At 38.7% G+C, this 20,460-nt stretch overlaps 1 protein-coding gene across 1 annotated transcript in view; it reads left to right on the top strand.

Annotated features, from left to right (window-relative positions):
- CFAP44 (cilia and flagella associated protein 44) overlaps window positions 1-20,460 on the top strand; it is a 134,116-nt gene that overhangs the window by 94,146 nt on the left and 19,510 nt on the right. Inside the window, exons 25-28 of the mRNA XM_056109135.1 lie at window positions 19-519; window positions 6,116-6,319; window positions 15,624-15,819; window positions 20,334-20,444. Coding sequence (XP_055965110.1) covers window positions 19-519; window positions 6,116-6,319; window positions 15,624-15,819; window positions 20,334-20,444 — 1,012 coding nt within the window. The remainder of the gene's footprint in view (window positions 1-18; window positions 520-6,115; window positions 6,320-15,623; window positions 15,820-20,333; window positions 20,445-20,460) is intronic.

Here is a 20,460-nt window from a genome sequence, read left to right on the forward strand (position 1 = left end):
TTCTCACTCTTTTATCAGGTCCACTCAAAGAAAGTGCAGATGAATAAGAGTATTGTCTCACTTAGAGACCTTAAAGTAGCTGTCATTGAAGAAATACAGTGCCTCGTACAAGAACTGAAGAATATTCAATTGACTCTTCACGTATCCAAACATCTCCCCATTCCTGAAATCCCCAAGATATACCCAGAAGAAATCCCAGAAAAGAGATTTCAATATAATGATGACATTCTCCTGGCTTTCAAGAATGAGCAGATGAAAAATCAGGATGAAAAAGACACCAGCTCAGACCAGGCATCGTCCTTGGATCTAGAGGAAAAATTCCCGAAACCAACCCTTGTAAGGGATGGTCAGATGACAAGACGTGATTCAGTGTTGAAAGCATCAAAGGGATCAGCAGTCAATACAGATACTCCAAAGTCCTTGGAATTTGAAACAGTAGAGCCAACTGACGTGGAGCTGGAGATCATGAAAAGGGATGAGATTAAACAGATTTACATGCAACAGTTTTTGATGGATAGGGTAAGGGGTGAGAATGTGTCTGCTTAAAGCTGAGAGGATAGCTGGGAAGGAAAATTATAATTCATTGTTGAAGAACTTCAGAGAGCTTGGGGTAAAAGGAAAGGAAAATCTTAAACCTTAAGTGAGTGTGTTATAGAACTGTCTGGATTCCCCAGTCATGCTTGTCCAACAAATTTAAAGTTTCCTTGAAGATGTATCATTTCTTTAGTGAATAACACTGTGAGACCACACTACACAGCTCTCTAAGTTTGTAAATATTATTCTTGTTTTATTCTCTCTTACCTAGAGAGTCTGCACATTTTTATGATGATACAGATGATATCTCCTTAAATATTGTTGTATTCTTACTATGTACTCAGTGCTGCTCCCTATCTAGAATATCAAAAAACGTTTGCTCAACAAGTTGTGATGACATTCTCTTGGCTTTCACAAATGAGCAGATGAAAAAACAGGATGAAAAGTCTTTCAGCTCAGAGCAGATGTTGTTCATATTGTTTTCCAAGAGGCTGGACCTCTCAACATTCCCACCAACAATGGAGGGTTTTCCACCCCCGACCCCCCAAGCAGTGCCAGCTCTGTCCATGTTTGCTCTTTTTTGATGAGTTCTAGTATGACGGGTATGGGGTGATAGCTCTTTTTGATTGCATTTCCCTGATGAGTTTTTTTTTTTAAAAAGAATTGCTCCTCCTTTGCTTTTCGGCCATACCCAGCAGTGTTCTGGGCTTCCTCTTGTTTCTGTGCTCAGGACCACTACTGGGGTGTGGAGGGAACATACGGGGTATCAGAAATCAAACTCAGGTCAACTGCATGCAAGCTGTGCTCTCTGACTCCTGTGAAGTGCATTTTTGCATATTGTTTGTTTGTTTCTTCTCATGTTTGTTGCCATCTGTATTTCTTCTTCAAGGAAGTGTCTTTGTTTCTTCTCATTTTGATGGATTGTGAGTTGTTGGAAAATTTTACAGGGACTTAAGTTCTTAGATAGTAAGCCTTTGTCAGATGAGCAGTGGGTATTTCTTCCCAGTCTATGGGGTGTCTTTTTTTATTCTAGTCATCACATCTTTTAGAGTGCAAATGCTTTTAAAATTAATATAGTCCCATTTATTTATTTTCACCTTCGTTTGCTTGACCAACGGCATTGAGTCATTGAAGATGCCTCTAGATTCAGTTTCTTGAAGGGTGCCTCCTTTCCTTACCTTAATGCAGTTTATGGATTTGGGCCTGGTATCAGACTTTCTTATCCATTTTGAATTGACTTTTGTGTAAGATGAACAGGGATCTGTTCAACTTTAAATTATACTATAAAGATATAGTAATCAAGACAGTATGGTACTGGAATAAAAACTGACTCTCAGACCAATGGAACAGAATTAAGACCTTAGAGACAGAGCCTCAAATATTTGATTATCTAATCTTTGATGAAGAAGTGAGAGTGTGAAAGGACCAAAGAAAGCCTCTTCAGCAAATAGTGTTGGGAAAACTGGTCAGCTACGTGTTTAAAAAAAAGAATTCAGATTCCTTAATTATATTTTATATGCAAGTCAATTCAAAATTGGGCTAGAGTAACAGTCCAGTAGCTAGGGCACTTGCCTTGGGTGTGTGTGGTTCAATACCCAGCACCCCATACCAAAGTTACTAGTATTGATACAAAAGTGCAGGGTGAGGAGTGTGCCTTCCAAACAAACAAAAATCCAAAATTAATGACTTCAATGTCAGATCTCAACTCACTAATTATTTTGAGGAAAACATAAGTAACAGTATTGTATTTTCTTGCTGTTTTATGTTGTTTTATTTTGAAAATTTTACAGTTCTTGATGAAAGGGTCACATATACTTCATTTATTCACATATAATCTCTAAAATATGTCATCACAAATACTCCTTAAGATAAATACTATATGCTCTCTAAATTTTTTTCCCTTTATTTTATTTTATTTTATTTTTTTTTCAGTTGTAGATTTACAATTTTTTGTGCTTTGGTTTCAATTATACAATGATCAGATACCCATCCATCCACCAGTGCCCATTTTCCACCACCATGGATAATATCCCCCCCACCCCCATCCCCCCATACCCCCCTGCCTCTGTGGCAGGGCAAACCCCTGTGATCTCTCTCTCCTTTTGGGTGTTGTGGTCTGCAAAAGAGGAATTGAGTGGCAAACATGTTCAGTCCATAGTCTACTTTCGACATGCATCTCCCCTCCTGGGAGGATCCTCCAAACATCCTTTATTTGGTGCTCCCTTCTCTATCTGAACTGCCCTTTCCTCTAGGATACCCGGCTGACCTCTAAGTTATGGAGTAATCCTCCTGGTGTTGATCTCAGCTATTCTTGGGTATTAATCTCATACTTTGTTACTTTATATCCCCCAGATGAATGCAATCTTTCTATGTCTATCCCTCTCTTTCTGACTCATTTCGCTTAGCATGATACTTTCCATATTGTACCACTTGTATGTAAATTTCATGACTTCATCTTTTCTAACAGCTACATAGTACTCCATTGTGTAGATGTACCAAAGTTTCTTTAACCAGTCATCTGTTCGTGGGCATTCAGGTTTCTTCCAGTTTCTGGCTATTGTAAAGAGTGCTGCAATGAACAAACAAGTGCAGATGTCACTTCGACTATACATTTTTGCCTCTCTGGGATATATTCCCAGGAGTGGTATTGCTGGGTCAAATGGGGTGCTCTCTAAATTTTTATTGATTTGATTATAACTTCCTCAAACCCTGATCAGTTTACAGCCTACAAATGATTTTACTTTTCCCCCATCCCTGATCTGAAATCATTGAACTCAGCTGCATGGCTTTGGACTTTTTTGTCTTTGTTTTAAAAACACATTTTCCTGGAGTTGAAGATGTAGTTCATTGGTTAGGGCATTTTTCTTGCATGTGGCCTAAATGGGTTTGATCTCTGGATCCGCTTATAGTTCCCCAAACACTGCCAGGTGTGATCCCTGAGTGTAGAGCCAGGAATAGGCCCTAAGCACTGTGGGGTGTGGCCCCAACACACTTTTTTTTTTTAAATAAATTTTTCTTTTTGGAAAGCTGACTGGAAATTAAGGGAAAATCCATGGTAAGTGACTTCTCACTGAAGTGGTGGTAAAGAGAAAGTGATAGAGCAGTTTTCAGATGATGGATGGAACAGAATTAATGTCAGAGAAATGTGAGCATCCTCTTTAACACTCTCCTCTTTTCCTAATTGTGATTTGCCCCATTAGTAGGAGAGTTTATTGTGTCTACTGGGTTCAGCATTCTTCAGTAGCTGGAATGGCAACGATTTTTATTTCTATGATAATCAGAGCTAGATTGTGGGCACTTTTGGCTGAGTACTTTTAAGTATGGAAGGAGGACAACATCACCTGGGTGGGAGACCCTATATGCCTTGCTGTCAACTAGTAACATCACCTTTCTATGTCTGTTCTCAGATTCTGTGAAATCACGCCCTTCACTCTTCCGATTCTTTATCCATAATCTCTCCCTCATCCATCCCCATTTTCTTATACTCTGTTTTTCCTCTTCCTAGCATTTTGGGCCTTTTGTGCTTTTTTTAAAAAAAATATTTTTATGCTACTGCCTTCCAGTTTGTTATTTCCTTTTAAACTTGAGTCATTATTCAAAGTTTATCCAAGTTTCAAACCTCTAAATTTTTCTGTTCACATTGCATTTCCTCTTTTCTTCTAAACTCCAGTTGCACCTATAACAAGTTAAGTGCCCCCCCCATTTTTATTGCTCAAGGAATTATATGATTTATAATACTGTTAATGATAGTTTCATGCATTATTCGATCACTACACTCACCACTAGAGTGCCCAATTTCCTCTACCAGTATCCCAGCAACCGCTCCTTTTACCCCCAGGGAAGATCATTTCTGTGAACCAATTCTTCAGTTCTGATACTTTTGGCCATGTTTTGTTCCATTACTATGTTTCTTTTTTTTTTTTTTGCTTTTTGGGTCACACTCAGCGATGCACAGGGGTTCTTCCTGGCTCTGCACTCAAGAATTACTCCTGGAAGTGCTTAGGGTACCATATGGGATGCTGGGAATTGAACCTGGGTTGGCCGTGTGCAAGGCAAACGCCCTACCTGTTGTGCTATTGCTCCAGCCCCTATTACTATGTTTCTTTATTTCCCACATCTGCAGGAGATCATTCTGTATCTGTTCATCTTCTTCTGACTGGCTCAGCACAATACCATCCACACACAGTTTATTGCATGAATTAATCTTTTGTCATACCCTAGTAGTTTTAAATTGTATACATAAGTCACAATTTCTTTATCTAATTCTTCATTCTTAGCCAGTGGGTTGTTTCCTTGTATGTGACCAATTAATCTCCAATAGAGGAGCAAAAAGTATTATCGGAGTCAATAGGGTTAGACGGTCTAGTTTGTAACATGCAAAAAAAAAATGAATGTAGGCCTCATCCTAACACCATGTTTAAAAATCAAATCAATGTATATTAATGACTTCAATATCAGATCTGAACTCATGAATCATCAAGAAAAACATGGACATTGAAGCTAGAGGTATCTTTAATGATTCAATGTTACTGAACACTCAGTTCTTAATTGATCTCAGGAAAATCCCTTTTGTTCTTAACCTCTTTGTCTGTCGATTAAGATTGAGCAGGCTTCTGTGGTTCCATGAATAGCAATGAAAATAATTATAAATAGATATATAGTAACTATTAAAATAGTTACTGGTATATGGTTTTGAACATGTTTAAAATAATTGAAGTGATTTATTTAGTGATGACTAGGTGAAAAGCAATGTAGGGGATTTTTGGTGACTAACTGGGAGGCTAGCGTGGAGGCTCAAGGAAACATTATCCACAGAGAGTTCGTGATCATTGTTCTCAACCATGTGGTACCGCCAGGAGGACATTTTTTTTTCTTTTTTGTTTTGTTTTATTAGTGAAACACCATGAGGTACAGTTGTAGACTTACAAGTTGTTGTGCTTGGGTTTCAGTTATACAATGATGGAGTACCCATCTCACCACCAGTGCCCAATCTCCACTCCCACCAATCCCGGTATCCCTCCCACCCCCCATCCCCCATCCCACCCTGCCTCTTTGGTAGGGCACTCCCTTTTGTTCTATCTCTCCTTTTGGGTGCTGTGGTCTGCAGAAGAGACATTGGGTGGCAATCCTGTTTGGTCCATAGACTACTTTCAGCAGGCATCTCCCATCCTGGGCAGATCTTCCCAGCACCCTTTATTGGGTGCTCCCTTCTCTATCTGTGCTGCCTTTACCCCTAGAGAGTGCAGCTGGCCTCTAAGCCATGGAGTGAACAACCTGGTATTTATCACAGCTGTTCTTGGCTGTTAGTAGGAGGGCATTCTTACTGGGAGATTAGTCAGTGGTAAAAAAAAAAAGTAGTAAAAGTATTGCAGTTAGAGAATTTCTGCATTTAATAACTTATTTCATGTAAAGTTTTACAATCAATGAACCTATTTATGTGAGTAGGCACAAACATATGCACCCATAAACTCTCATCCTTAAAAACCGTGTAATGAAAAAGTGCTTCACTCAAATTAGTAGTTTTAGCTTAAAATGTGTATTTATCTGCTTTAACAGAGCCTCAAATCTTTTTCTACCTCAGATCCAAGAACTGATTGTCACATTTGATGCAGAACTTCGTCTCCTAAGACACCACAAACTGAAACTAGATATGCAGATAAAATTATCTGACCTGCACCATCTCACATTATTTCAAGAAATGCTTCTCCTCAAGAATTTTGAAAAAGAGGAGAATATACTTCAAGAACGTGTTAATTCATTAGACAAAGAGGAGCAGGATATGCAAGTATGAATGGGCAGGAGAATGTTGACTTCCAGCTGTTACTTATAGAGGGAACTTGATTTTTTTCCAGCCTTATTTCCCAACCTTGTTCTAGTCCTTCCCTCCTCCCTTTCTTCTTTGCAAGGAAAGTGCCTTACTTGCTCTACCTTCTCTAGCCTCTAAATTTCATTCCTGTCTTTTTTTCTCCTTCGCTTCTCTCTTATTTCTGCATGCTCTATTTCAGTTTCCAAAGTCAGTTGTAGAATCTATATTTTCTCTATTGAACTACTTCTCATCTGATACCCTAATCTCATTGTTGTGCATGTGAATAAACTTGTTTTACTTTATAATTATATGTAAAGAGATTGCTAGTGATTCAGGAGATGGGTGGTAAATTCCATTAATTTGAGTTTAGTGAAAACTTCCTGAGAGACAATAACAATCCTAAAGAGGGTGAGAGAAGAGAAGCTTTTCCTTAAGATCCCAGAAGGGGCCAGAAGGAGAACAGCCAGAAGGAGAGGAGAATTTGGCAAATTCAGCCAGTCAAGTGGATCTAGTGGGAATGAGTAGGGAAGCCTAAAGTCTCACTAATGCTGCTCTCCCTACCCCTACAATTGATACACAAATTCTTGCTCAGAGAGAAAAGAATCAAATCTTTTTTTTTTAATTTTTATTAGTGAGACACCATGAGGTACAGTTGTAGACTTACAAATTTTTGTGCTTGGGTTTCAATTATACAATGATCAAATACCCATCCTTCCACCAGTGCCCATTTCCCACCACCACGGATCCCAGGATCCCCCCATCCCCCAAACCCCCCATCCCACCCTGCCTCTGTTGGCAGGGCATTCCCTTTTGTTCTCTCTCTCCTATTGGGTGTTGTGGTTTGCAAAAGAGGCAATGGGTGACAATCATGTTTGGTCTATAGTCTACTTTCAGCATGCTTCTCCCATCCTGGGAGGATCCTCCCAACACCCTTTATTTGGTGCTCCCTTCTCTATATGAGCTCCCTTTTCCCCTAGCATGTGTGGCTGGCCTCCAAGCCATGGAGTAAAATTCCTGGTACTAATCTCAGCCATTCTTGGGTGTTAGTCTCCTATTTTGTTACTTTATGTTCCCCAGATGAATGCAATCTTTCTATGTTTATCCCTTTCTTTCTGAATTATTTCACTTGGCTGGGCAACAGGCGCGGGGCTGCGGCGGCGGGGCAGGGGGGCGTCCGCGTCGTCGTCTCCCTCCTCAGCCCACGACCAGCTGCCTCCCGGCCCGAGCGGCTATTTCACTTAACATGATACTTTCCATGTAGTACCACTTGTATGTAAATTTCATGACTTCCTCTTTTCTAACAGCTACATAGTACTCCATTGTGTAGATGTACCAAAGTTTCTTTAACCAGTCATCTGTTCTCGGGCACTCAGGTTTTTTCCAGATTCTAGCTATTGTAAAGAGTGCTGCAATGAACAAACAAGTGCAGATGTCACTTCGACTATACTTTTTTCCCTCTCTGGGATACATTCCCAGGAGTGGTATTGCTGGGTCAAATGGGAGCTCAATTTCTAATTTTTTGAGACTCGTCCGTACTGTTTTCCAAAGGGGCTGAACCAGTCGGCATTCCCACCAGCAGTGAAGTAGGGTCCCTTTTTCACCACATCCATGCCAGCATCGTTTGCTTTTGTTCTTGTGGATGTGGGCCAGTCTCTGTGGTGTGAAATGATATCTCATTGTGGTTTTGATCTGCATCTCCCTGATGATTAATGATATAGAGCATTTTCTCATGTGCCTTTTAGCTATTCGGATTTCTTCTTTGAGAAAGTTTCTATTCATTTCATCGCCCCATCTTTTGATGAGGTTGGATGTTTTCTTCTTGTGGATTTCAACCAGTACTTTGTATATCCTTGATACCAACCCCTTCTCGGATGTGTATTTGGCGAATATCTTTTCCCATTCTGTAGACTGTCTTTGTATTTTGGTCACTGTTTCTTTGGAGGTGCAGAAGCTTCTTAGTTTAAAATAGTCCCATTTGTCTATCTCTGTTTTCACTTGCTTGGCCAGTGGTGTGTCATCTTTGAAGATATCATTAGCTTCAATGTCATGGAGGGTTTTGCCAACTTTTTCCTTAATGTACCTTATGGATTCTCATCTGATGTTGAGGTCTTTAATCCACCTTGATCTTACTTTTGTACATGGTGTTAGGTAGAGATCTGAGCCCCACTTTTTTGCATGTAGCCATCCAGTTTTGCCAGCACAATTTGTTAAAGAGGCTTTCCTTGCTCCACTTCATTTTTCTTGCCCCTTTATCGAAGATTAGATGGTCGCATGCTTGGGGGGAGATGTCAGTATATTCAACCCTGTTCCATTGGTCTACAGCTCTGCCTTTGCTTTAGTACCATGCTATTTTAATTATTACTGCTTTGTAGTAGAGTTTGAAGTTGGGGAGGTTGATTTCTCCCATTTTCTTTTTCCAAAGAATTGCTTTAGCTATTCGTGGGGGTTTATTGTTCCATATAAATTTCAGGAGTATTTGCTTCAACATCGCCTTATCACCTCTAGATAGATCAACAAGAACAAAACTCAGCAAGGAGTCATTGGCTTTGAAAGAAGAAATAGAAGAGAAAGGGCTTATAGACCTATACAGGGCTTTACACCCCAAAAAGAAAGAATACACATTCTTCTCCAGTGTGCATGGAATATTTTTCAAAATAGACCATATGCTAGGCCACAAAACATACCTAAACAGAATCAGGAAGGTATAAATAGTATCAACCATCTTTTCAGACCATGATGCACTGAGGATAGAAGTGAATTACACACAGAGAAAGAACCAAATCAAACACCTGGAAACTAAACAACTCAATGCTGAACGACAAGTGGGTCAGGAAGGAAGTCAAGGACGAAATCAAAAGATACCTGGAAACAAATGAGAATGAAGACATGAGCTACCAGAACCTATGGGATGCAGCCAAAGCTGTATTAAGGGAAAAATTTATAGCTCTGCAAGCATATCTTGGGACTGTAGAAAGGATGCACAGAAACAACTTGACATCACAGCTCAAGACCTTAGAAAAGGATCAACAGAAAGAGCCTAAATCAGGCAGAAGGAAAGAGATCATAAAACTTAGAGCAGAAATCAATGACATGAAAACCAGAGATATAATTCGAAAGATCAATGAAACCAAGAGCTGGTTCTTCGAGAAAATAAACAAGATAGATAAACCACTAGCAACACCACAAAGAAACAGAGAGAGAACCCTAATAAACAGAATCAGAAATGAGAAGGGGGATATCACAACAGAAACCAAAGAAATTCAAAAGATCATCAGAGACTACTTTGATAGTATGCCACGAAACAAGAGAACATAGAAGAAATGGATAAATTCCTGGACTCCTGTAATCTCCCAAAGCTGAATCAAGAAGATCTAGAGTATCTGAATAGACCTATTATAACATCAAGGAAATTGAAACTGTAATCAAAAGTCTTCCAAAAAACAAAAGCCCAGGTCCAGATGGATTCACTAGCGAATTTTTCCAAACACTTAAAGAGGACCTACTGCCAGTCCTTCTCAAGCTTTTTTAGGAAAGTGAAAAAACGGAAACTCTCCTAAACAATTTCTATGAAGCCCATATCTCTCTGATACCAAAAGGAAACAAAGACACCACAAGAAAAGAAAACTACAGGCTGATATTCCTGATGAACACGGATGTGAAGATTCTCAACAGAATTCTTGATTACTTGATCACTTGACTACCCGTTAATCATCAATTTGCTCGAGCGGGTGCCAGTAACGTCTCCACTTGTCCCTGTCGCGTGCTAGTGTAGCCCAATGGCGTCTGTTCGCTCTAGGAACATGAAGAGCCTCAAAACAATCGTTCATGATCTTGATGAGTAAGCCTGACCATCTGGTAGGTGCGCTGCCATGCGGTCTTTTGACATCCCGTGGAATCCAGTCGGTAACAGCTCTAGTCCAGCGGTAGTCTTTAAATCTCATTACATGACCAGCCCATCTGGTTTCTGACACCTTGGCAAATGAGACAGCGTCCCTGATTCTTGATCGTCGACGGATGTCGGAACTCTGGACTCTCTATCTCATTTGAGTGAAACGTGATATTCTAAGCATAGTTCTTTCAATTCCTCTTTGGGAGACCCAAATAGCGTTCTCATCCTGTTTGCGTAGGGACCAGGTCTCTGAGGTATATGTTAATGCAGGAAGAACAGTGAAATCAAAGAGATGTGCCTGGAGCAGGAGGTTCTTCGTCCTCTTAGCTATTTCTTTGACGTTCTTGAAGGCGTTCCAAGTCGCTCTCTTCCTCCTGCACAGCTCAGGTGCCAGGTCATTTGTCAACAGAATACTAGCAAATAGAATTCAACTACTCTTCAAAAAGATCATACACCATGATTCATCTCAGGGATGCAAGGCTGGTTTAACACTCGGAAATCAATCAACATAATCCATCATATCAACAAAAAAAAAGATAAAAATCACATGATCATATCAATAGATTCAGAGAAAGCATTTGACAAGATCCAGCACCCTTTTATGATGAAAACCCTCGCCAAAATGGGGATAGAGAGGACTTTCCTCAATATAGTTAAATCCACCTACCACAAGCCTACAGCAAGTATCATCCTCAATGGGGAAAACTGAAAGCCTTTCCTCTAAGATCAGGGATGAGACAAGGATGTCCACTCTCTCCACTGCTGTTCAATATATTACTGGAAGTACTTGCAATAGCGATTAAGCAAGAAAAAGATATTAAGGGCATCCAGGTAGGAAAGGAAGAAATCAAGCTCTCACTTTTCGCAGATGATATGATACTATACTTAGAGAACCCTAAAACCTCTACCAAGAAACTCCTAGAAACCATAGACTTGTATAATAAAGTTGCAGGCTATAAAATCAGTACCCAAAAGTCCATGGCTTTCCTAAATGCAAATAGTGAAAGGGAAGAAAGTGTCATGAAGAAAACAATCCCGTTCACAATTGTGCCACAGAAAATCAAGTGCCTAGGAATCAGCTTAACTAAGGAAGTAAAGGATCTGTACAAAGAAAACTACAAAACGCTACTTCAGGAAATAAAAGATGATGTGAGGAAATGGAAAAATCGCCCCTGTTCAAGGATTGGGAGAATTAACATTGTCAAAATGGCAATACTTCCCAAAGCACTGTACAAATTCAATGTGATCCTTATTAGGATACCCATGACATTCTTCAATGAATCAAATCTTAAAACAGATTTTATCTGATATTTTCAAAGGCAGAAGAATACTTTTTTCAGAAGTGAGTTTTATAGTTTCCCTATTCATTATAAAGGTCTGCATTTTTGTCATTGTTTAACATACTTAATAGAATTTTAATTAAGTTATATTTTTTAATTGAATCACTGTGAGAAACACAGTTACAATGTTGTTTATGATTGTGTTTCAGTCATACAATGTTCTATCACCTGTCCCTTAATCCGTGTACATTTCCCACCACCAGTTACTCAGTTTCCCTCCTGGCCCTACCCCACAGTCTACCTCTATGGAGCCACTTCTTATTCTCTTTCCTTTGGAACATTATGGTTTGCAATACAGGTACTGAAAAGTTATCATATGTTAAGCTTTACCTACTTTCAACGGTCAGTTCTTGTCCAGAGTGATCATTTCAAACTATCTTTGGCATAGTGGTACCTTCTCTATCCTAGCTACCCTCACCCCACCACCACTGGTGGCAGACTTCCAACTGTGTACCATTCCTCCTGGTCCTTGTTTCCACTTGTCCTTGGGTATTAGTCTCATTCTATGATTTTTTTATATCCCAAAAATGAGTCCAATTATTGAATTTCTTTCCTTCTCCTCTGACTCATTTCACTCAGCATGATGCTCTCCATGTCCACCCATTTATATGTGAATTTCATGACTTCATTTTCTTAACAGCTACATAGTATTCCATTGTGTAAATGTAGTATAGTTTCTTTATTCAGTCATCTGTTCTCGGGCACTCGGATTTTTTTTTCCCAAATTCTGGCTATTGTGAACCGTGCTGCAATGATTATAGAAGTGCAGATGGCATTGCTGCTCTGTGTTTTTGGGCCCCCAGAGTATATTTCTAGAAGTGGTATTGTTGGCTTGTATGGTAGCTCAATTTCTAGCTTTTGAGGAATGTCCATATTGTTTTCCAGAAAGGCTAGACTGGCTAGCATTCCCACCAGCAATGAAAAGAGTCCATTTTCCCGCACATCTGCACCAACACTGGTTGTTCTTGTTATTTTTGATGTGTGTGGTTGAGATACCTGATTGTTGTTTTGATTTGCAGCTTTATGATGACTAGCGTTGTAAAGAATTTTTTTCATGTGTCTTTTGGACATTTGTGCTTCTTCTTTATGGAAGTCTCTGTACATTTCTTCTCCCCATTGAGGTTGGAAGTTTTTTTTCTTGAAAGTTCTACCAGTGCCTTATATATCTTGGATTTTAACCCTTTATCTGATGGATATTGGGTAAATAACTTTTCCCATTCTGTGGGCTGTCTCTCTATCCTATTCACTGTTTCTTTTGAGGTGCAGAAGCTTCTTAGCATAATGCAGTCCCATTGTTTATCCTTGCTACCACTAACTTGGTTAGTGGTGTTTCATCCTTGAAGATGCCTTTAGCTTCAATATCATGGAAGGTTCTACCCACATTTTCCTATGTGTACTTTATGGATTCATGTCTGATATTGAGGCCGTCAATCCATTTTTGATTTGACTTTTGTGCCTGGCATTAGAAATAGGTCTGAGTTCTTTTTTTGTATGTAAAAAACCCAGTTTTCCCAGCATCACTTTTTGAAGAGGTTTCCTTTTATATTTTTTGCTCCTTTATCAAAGATTAAATGTTCAGATATTTGAGGGTCTATCAGGATATTCAACTCCAATACATAAGTCTGTAGGTCTGTCTGTTTTCCAATATGCTGTTTTAGTTTTTACTGCCATTTTCATGTTAATCCTCTCAATCCATGAGCAGAGAATATGTTTCCATTTTCTCATGTTTTCTTTTATTTCTTGAAGTATTATTTTGTAGGTTTCTTTGTATAGGTCCTTCACCTCTTTAGTTAAGCTGATTTCAAGGTAATTAATTACTTTAAAGTAGCGTATTTAGTTTTTCTTGTAACAATGGTTTTGAGTCTATAAAGTCACTGAGTTGTTGTTTATCTGTGGAATTGTGTATTATTCCTTCAAATCTGAATGAGAGTCTGGCTGGGTAAAATATTCTTGGTAAGGCATTCATTTCATTGAGGTTTTTTTTTTTTTAAGTCTGCTGTGAATCTTAAGGATGCTCTTTTATAAGCAGTTTTCTTTTTTGATCTTAATGCTTTCAGTATTCTAACTCTTCTGTGGTTTTCATCATTCTGATATGGTTGTGTCATGGGGTATTTTTATTTGGATTTCTTTTAGCTGGTACCCTTCGGGCATCCTGGATCCAGATGCATGTGCTCTTCAGCTCTGAGAACTCCTCAGCAATAATGGCTTTGACAGTTTCATCTTTATCAGGGTTTTCTTTCTGCCCCTCTGGTACCAATGATTCTTATGTTCTTGAATTCATTCAAATATTCTCATGTCATCTGTTGTTTTATTTTGAGGCTTTCCCCCATCTTCTGCTGTTGCCTAGAGATTTTCTGTACCTCATCTTGGAACTCACTGATTCTGTCCTTAGCTGCTGTTATTCTGCTGCTGATGCCTTTCAGTGAGTTTTTCATTTCATCTACCATGATTTTCAGATCTGTTATATCTGCTTGTATTTTTATTTTTATTTTCCTAATTTTTGCTCTTGTATCCTCTTATATTATATTTGTGGTGCATTCCATTGTTTCTTTGAGCTCCTTATGCATCCTTAACAGTTCCATTTAAATTTCTTATCAGGGAGGGTATATTGCTCATTATTACTGGTTGGGTCAACAGGGGAGCTTGCCAGGCTCTGCTGTGCGGGCGAGATACTCTCGGTAGCTTGCCGGGCTCTCCGAGAGGGGCGGAGGAATCGAACTCCGGTTGGCCATGTTGGCTGCGTGCAAGGCAAACGCCCTACCACAGGGCAACCTCCTTCTCTCATGAAGTCTGGTGAGTTTCTGCATTGCTTTACCATTGTGACCTTTGCAGTTTGGAGCTGTTTCTTGCATGTTTTGTGGGGTTAGGAGCCTACATTGGAATGCCTTTGTCTGTTTACAATGAATTATGGAGAGGTGAAGAAATGTGAAGAGAAGTGAAGAGCACACTTTGCTCTGTGGTGGCACTCTTCGCAGGCAGGTGTCACTGGAACCTGTGTGGGAGAATTACTCTCCTGAATCCAAAGCTGGTTCTCAACACCACACTGCCTGTCTTTTTAGCTTTTGGGTGCTGCCTACTTGTAATTGTTATGAACTTTTTGAAAAGAAACTGGTGAGTTTCTCAAGTGTAGTAGCTGGTTTCAGAGTAACATCTAATTGAATTTAAAAAGTAAATTATGTATATATTAAATTTAGAGAAATTATACATTTATCTTTGTATTAAAGATAGAGAATTCTATTAAGTAGCTATCACACATGTATTACTGGTAAAGATTTTTAAATATGTCACTTTAAGTGATAACTGTTTTAGTGATTTTTTTTATTGATAAGAAAAAAAAAACTTTTGTGGGACCAGGAGCACAAGGTTCTGGAGCACATGCCTGGAATGCGTGATGTGTTGGTTTATTCCATGTACTGCATGGTCTCTGAGCTCTGCTGGCTCTTGAACACTATCCCAGTGGACCTGGCTGCCAGCAATAACACGTTTCCAGGCCCATGAATTGAATAGTGAGGCCCACAGAGCTCTGGTAAGTGTTTTCAGGAGTGACTGTAGGCCCATTGAGAAATACTCAGGAGCCCCCCTCCAAAAAAACAAAAGGACAGAATGATAACCTCAGTTGAGACCATACTTGTGAAATATTAACTGATATTTATGTATCAATAACAATTTATGTTTAGAGGTTTTAAAGAGGTAAATACTAAACAATGTCATACTTGAGTTTGAACTTTTACACAAGAGTTACTAAATTTTAAACAAAGGTATGACTCTGTAAACATCATTAAGGCTGGAGAGATAGTTCAGTAGGCTGGGTGCTTTCTTTGCACATGACCATCTTGGATTTGATCCCTAAAGACCCATATGGTTCCTGCCAGAAGTGGTCACTGAGCACAGAGCCAAGAGTAAGCCCCAAGCACTGCTGGGTGTGGCCCCCAAACAAAAAAATATTAAGACGACTTCAAAAAATGTTTGTTGACTATTAATTTGCAGTGACATTGCTCCCTGAACTGGGTTTATCAGAAGTACCTTACTGTTTGCTCTTGTTTTGTTCATTTAGTGGAAAATAAATGATACTTTTAAAGAGATGGAAGAAAAAAAGAATGAAATCGCCAGGCTCCAGGAGCAAGAAAAGACACTGTATGCTAGTTTCCAAGCAGCCCTTGGGGAAAACAATAAATTTGCTAACTTCCTCATGAAAGTTCTAAAGAAGAGGATTAAGAGAGTGAAGAAAAGGGAAGTTGAAGGAGATGCTGGTTTGTATTTTTTCTTACATGTGGTCCTATTTTTTTTTCTGATTAGCACAAAACAGATAACTAAGTGATGTATCTTACTCCACTTCCCCTACCACACTATAGGCAATGTAGAGGCACTTTGAGGGTTGAAGAAGAGAGAATACTATAAACTGTTAGTCCTCTGAGTATCTTGTTATCTTAAGTTATGGGATGTGTGTGTGTGTGTGTGTGTGTGTGTGTGTGTGTGTGTTTCCTTTTTAATCAGTTCTGATGGGATTGTTTGTTTTTGTACTATTGTCTTTTGAGAGTTCTTTATACAATTTGCATACAAATTCCATATAAGGTAATGTAGTTTGTCAATATTTTTATTTTTTTTCCATTTGCTAAACAAGGTCATTCATAGAGAAAAAGTTTTTCAATTTGTTGAAGCCACATTTGTCTATTTTCCCTTTATGATTTTTTTTTGAAGAATTGTAGTTCTAAGTATCATGGCCTTACTTTCACACCTTACACAAAAATTCACTCCAAATGGACTATGGACTTAAGTATATATTGTAAAACTATAAAGGCTTTTAGAAAACTAGAATTAAAGGGAAATCTTTAGGAACACTGATTCCATTTTGGTGAGAGAACATACTATATGATTTCAATTAGTTTTAAGTTTACTTGTTTTATGGTCTAAAATATGCTTTATCTTGTTTCATGTTCTAAGGGTACTTACGAATAATATATTCTGTTGTTCTTGGTTTCATGATCTGTTATAGTCCATTAGATCCTGTTGGTTGACTGATGCTCATGTCTGCCACATTCTTGTCCATATTTATATAGCTGGTTCCAACAATTGCTGAAGTTGTGTTAAAGTCTCCAAATATAATCATCACTGTATCACTCTCATCCCATTGTTCGTCAATTGACTCGAGTGAGCACCAGTAACGTCTCTGTTCTTCCCAGCCCTGAGATTTTAGCAGTCTCTCCTTACTTGTCTTTCCCAACGATTGGAGGGAATAAGATTCAGGGTCAGGGGAATAAGACCTGTTATTGTTACTGGTTTTGGCATATCAAATATGCCATGGGGAACTTGCTAGGCTCTGCCTGTGTGGGCAGGACACTCTTGGTAGCTTGCCAGCCTCTCTGATATATATATATAATGTCTGAAACCCATCAAATATGGTGTGGTAATTATGGAAAATTGGTAGGAGGTGTCTTACAATGTGTCAGAAAGTGGCCTGGAGCATGGTGGGGGTTGGGTAGTGGAGGTCAGCTGTTGGGGCTGGGTCCCTTGGGGTGGGTGAAATATAATCATAGATGTGTCTATTCTTTGATTTCTAGCAGTTTTTGCTTTTCATATTTTTAAAATCTTATTTTATGTGTACATATTTCATATTGCTATGTCCTCCTAATACACTGGCATTTTTGTCACTTTATAAGGTCTTTCCTTTGCTCTGATATGATACTAATATAGCCACAACTTCTATGTTATGAGTAGTGTATGTAGACTGGTGTCTTTTCCTTCCACTCACTTTCAACTGGGCTATTATGTTAGAAGTGAGCCTTTGTTAGACAACATATAGTGTTCTTTATTCACATTTTGTGTTTTGATTGTTATACTCAAACCAAATCATTTGTTAATTAGAGTTTTAGTCTTTTTTAAAAAATGTCTTTATTCCCCCCACCTACATTACTATGGTTACTTAGAACATTTTAAAACGCATTTCATTTAATACTCTTTAAGTATATATTTTTGTAAAAGTTTCCCTGGGGTTCTCTATGAATTACTATGTACACTAATAAATATCCACTACAGTCATCATTGTGCCAGTTTAATTCCAGCAAAAAGTCATTATCTAGTTTTCTATCTCATTTTATAATATAATTGTCTTATATTTCCTTTTCGAGCGGGCCCAGTAACATCTCCATCGTGAGACTTGTTACTGTGTTTGGCATATCGAGTACGTCACGGGCCCGCTTGAAAAAATCGATGAAGAACGGGAGGACCGTGACCATATTTCCTTTAGCTATATCTGAACCAACAGACAACATTGTATTTTACTTTGATTTATTAATATCTAACATAATTTAAATACTGAAAAGTAAAAGAAAAGCCTTTACTGCTGCTCATATTTTGGCTTACCATATTGTTTTTTTCCTTACTGATGTTCCAAGATATAAAAAATTAATTTACATTATATTTACATAACTCTCTGTAAATCATTTTAGAGTAGGCTATGTAGAGAAGGATATTTAAGCCGAAAATGTTCTCATCTTCCCTTTAATCTGAGAATATCTTGACTGGTTAAAGAAACTATAATACATCTACACAATGGTTATGTATAGCTGTTAGAAAATATGAAGTCATGAAATTCTCTTATAAATGGATGGACATGGAGAGTATCATGATTTATGTTCCTAGGTTACTGACTTATTAACCTCTCCATCTGAGATATGAGAAAAAATGAAGACCCTCGGAACTCAGAATTATGTTGGGTTCTGAGATGCGTGGTTTTTCTACCTTCTCTCTGTTTTTAAGTCTTAACTTATATTTCTCTTCCATACAGTGTCAGGCATTTTAGCAGGAAGAATAAAGATAAGTGAACCCACTTTACTCTCCTGAAGGCAAAATTTGGGTTTTGTGGGGCTTTTATGTTTGTTTTATAGGGTTTTTTTTGGGGGGGGGTGTCATACTTGGGGATGCTCACAAGTTATTTATTCCTGGCTCTGCACTCAAGAATTGCTTCTGGCAGTGCTCAGAGGACCATTTGGGAGCCAGGGGTCAACCTTGGGTCCAGCACATGTGAGGCAAGAGCCCTACCTGCTGTACTGTTGTGCAAGACCCAAAAGAATTTGAAAGAATCTAAAACAAATTAAATTTTGTTGACGTCATTTATGGGGTAGTACAGATCACTTAAAGTGATTTTAAAATCTCGAATTAGGAAATCTTTTAGATAGTCTGAATTCTGGGCTGGAGCGATAGCACAGCGGTAGGGTGTTTGCCTTGCACGCAGCCAACATGGCCTACCCGAGTTCGATTCCTCCGCCCCTCTCGGAGAGCCCGGCAAGCTACGGAGAGTATCTCGCCCGCATGGCAGAGCCTGGCAAGCTACCCGTGATGTACTCGATATGCCAAACACAGTAACAACAAGTCTCGTGATGGAGACGTTACTGGGCCCGCTCGAGCAAATCGATGAACAACAGGAGGACTGTGACTGTGACTGTGAGTCTGAATTCTACATCTTGAATTTAATCTTACACTAAGTTGGTTCATATTGGTGATCTGTGATTCATAAGTGTCTCAAGGTAATTTATAAAAAAATTTATATGGACAGACTTGCATGAGGCCATTATATAATCCATTATCTATAATTCTTGGAGGAAGATGCATTTTTGTATTTGAAAATTTATATATGACATGTAATAGAAATTTTCTGTTGGTGGTCTAGGTTCATAAATATTGGCCTCTAGATATTTTATAAGAAAATAGGTAGAGTTGGCGGGAGAGATCTATGAGGCTTTATATAAAAATGTTGAAATTAGATGTGTTTTATCAATTATGGCATTGTTGAAGAAAAATATACACAATACTTGTTGAAGACCATAAGGTAGACTTTCTTTATTTCTTGATTTTTGGACCACAACCAACGATGCTCAGGGATTACTCAGGGTCCAAAAAAAACCTGGGTCAGCCATGTGCAAGGCAAGCACCTTACCTGCTCTACTATCTCCCTAGCCCCGTGGTAGATGATACATATGGGACTGTTAAAGTGGAGTTTCTCAGTAAGGCAGAGGTCAGCAGAAGTCTTAATGCAATTGAGAAAAAGTGGAGTTTTAAAGGAACAGAGTAGTGATGGCGGAATACTAATGAATAGAAATTCTTTGCTAAACTGAGCAGTATATGAGGCAGGACTGTGGCCATATACTGAGTGGATGATAGAAGAAGGTCGATGAGCTATCAAGAGCAGGGGGATTTTTACTAAAGTGAGTTAGCAGGATTATCGCTGAAAGCAGATTGGATAGATCAAGGGCTGATTCCAACATCAAGGAGTAATCATAAAAAGGACACGAGGGTCAGTCTTACATTTGGTCAAGGAAGAGTCAATGTCAATGCCCTTAACGGGCCAGGATTTGCTTTGGCATCTCTGATACACATAGATACTTCTGTAGTTAGACATGGAGGTTATAAATTGTATTATTCAATTCAAAAAAGTCTTGAAAATGTCTATTTTCAAAACACTCTGGTTTGGGAATTGTAGAACCTCCATGAGCAAGTGTCCATTGTGGTGATAGGGGATGACACATGTTCTTAATCTACTCTGGCTCATTAATTGACATCAGTATTGCACAACTCCCTGCTGGAATCTGAGTTTGTGGTCTCTTTGTTACCAGCCTTTTAAAATACTTCTGAAATATTGAAAAAAGAAATTCCTGTATTATCTTTGTTATTTCCCTGGTGACTAACTCATTAAAAATATCTTGTTTTTAAAGTTTAGGATTTAGTTTAGTACAGGAACTTCTCTGATTCTGAACATCTTTCTTTTTAGATGAAGATGAGGAAAGTGATGAATCAAGTGAAGAAGAATCCAGCATGGAAAGTGACGAGGATGAGTCTGGATCTGAAGATGAAGTTTTTGATGATTCCATCTGCCCAACAAGTATGTTGGCTAAAAT

Source organism: Sorex fumeus, unplaced genomic scaffold (assembly GCF_029834395.1).
Source record: "Sorex fumeus unplaced genomic scaffold, SorFum_2.1 ptg000265l, whole genome shotgun sequence".
NCBI classification, from domain to species: domain Eukaryota; kingdom Metazoa; phylum Chordata; class Mammalia; order Eulipotyphla; family Soricidae; genus Sorex; species Sorex fumeus.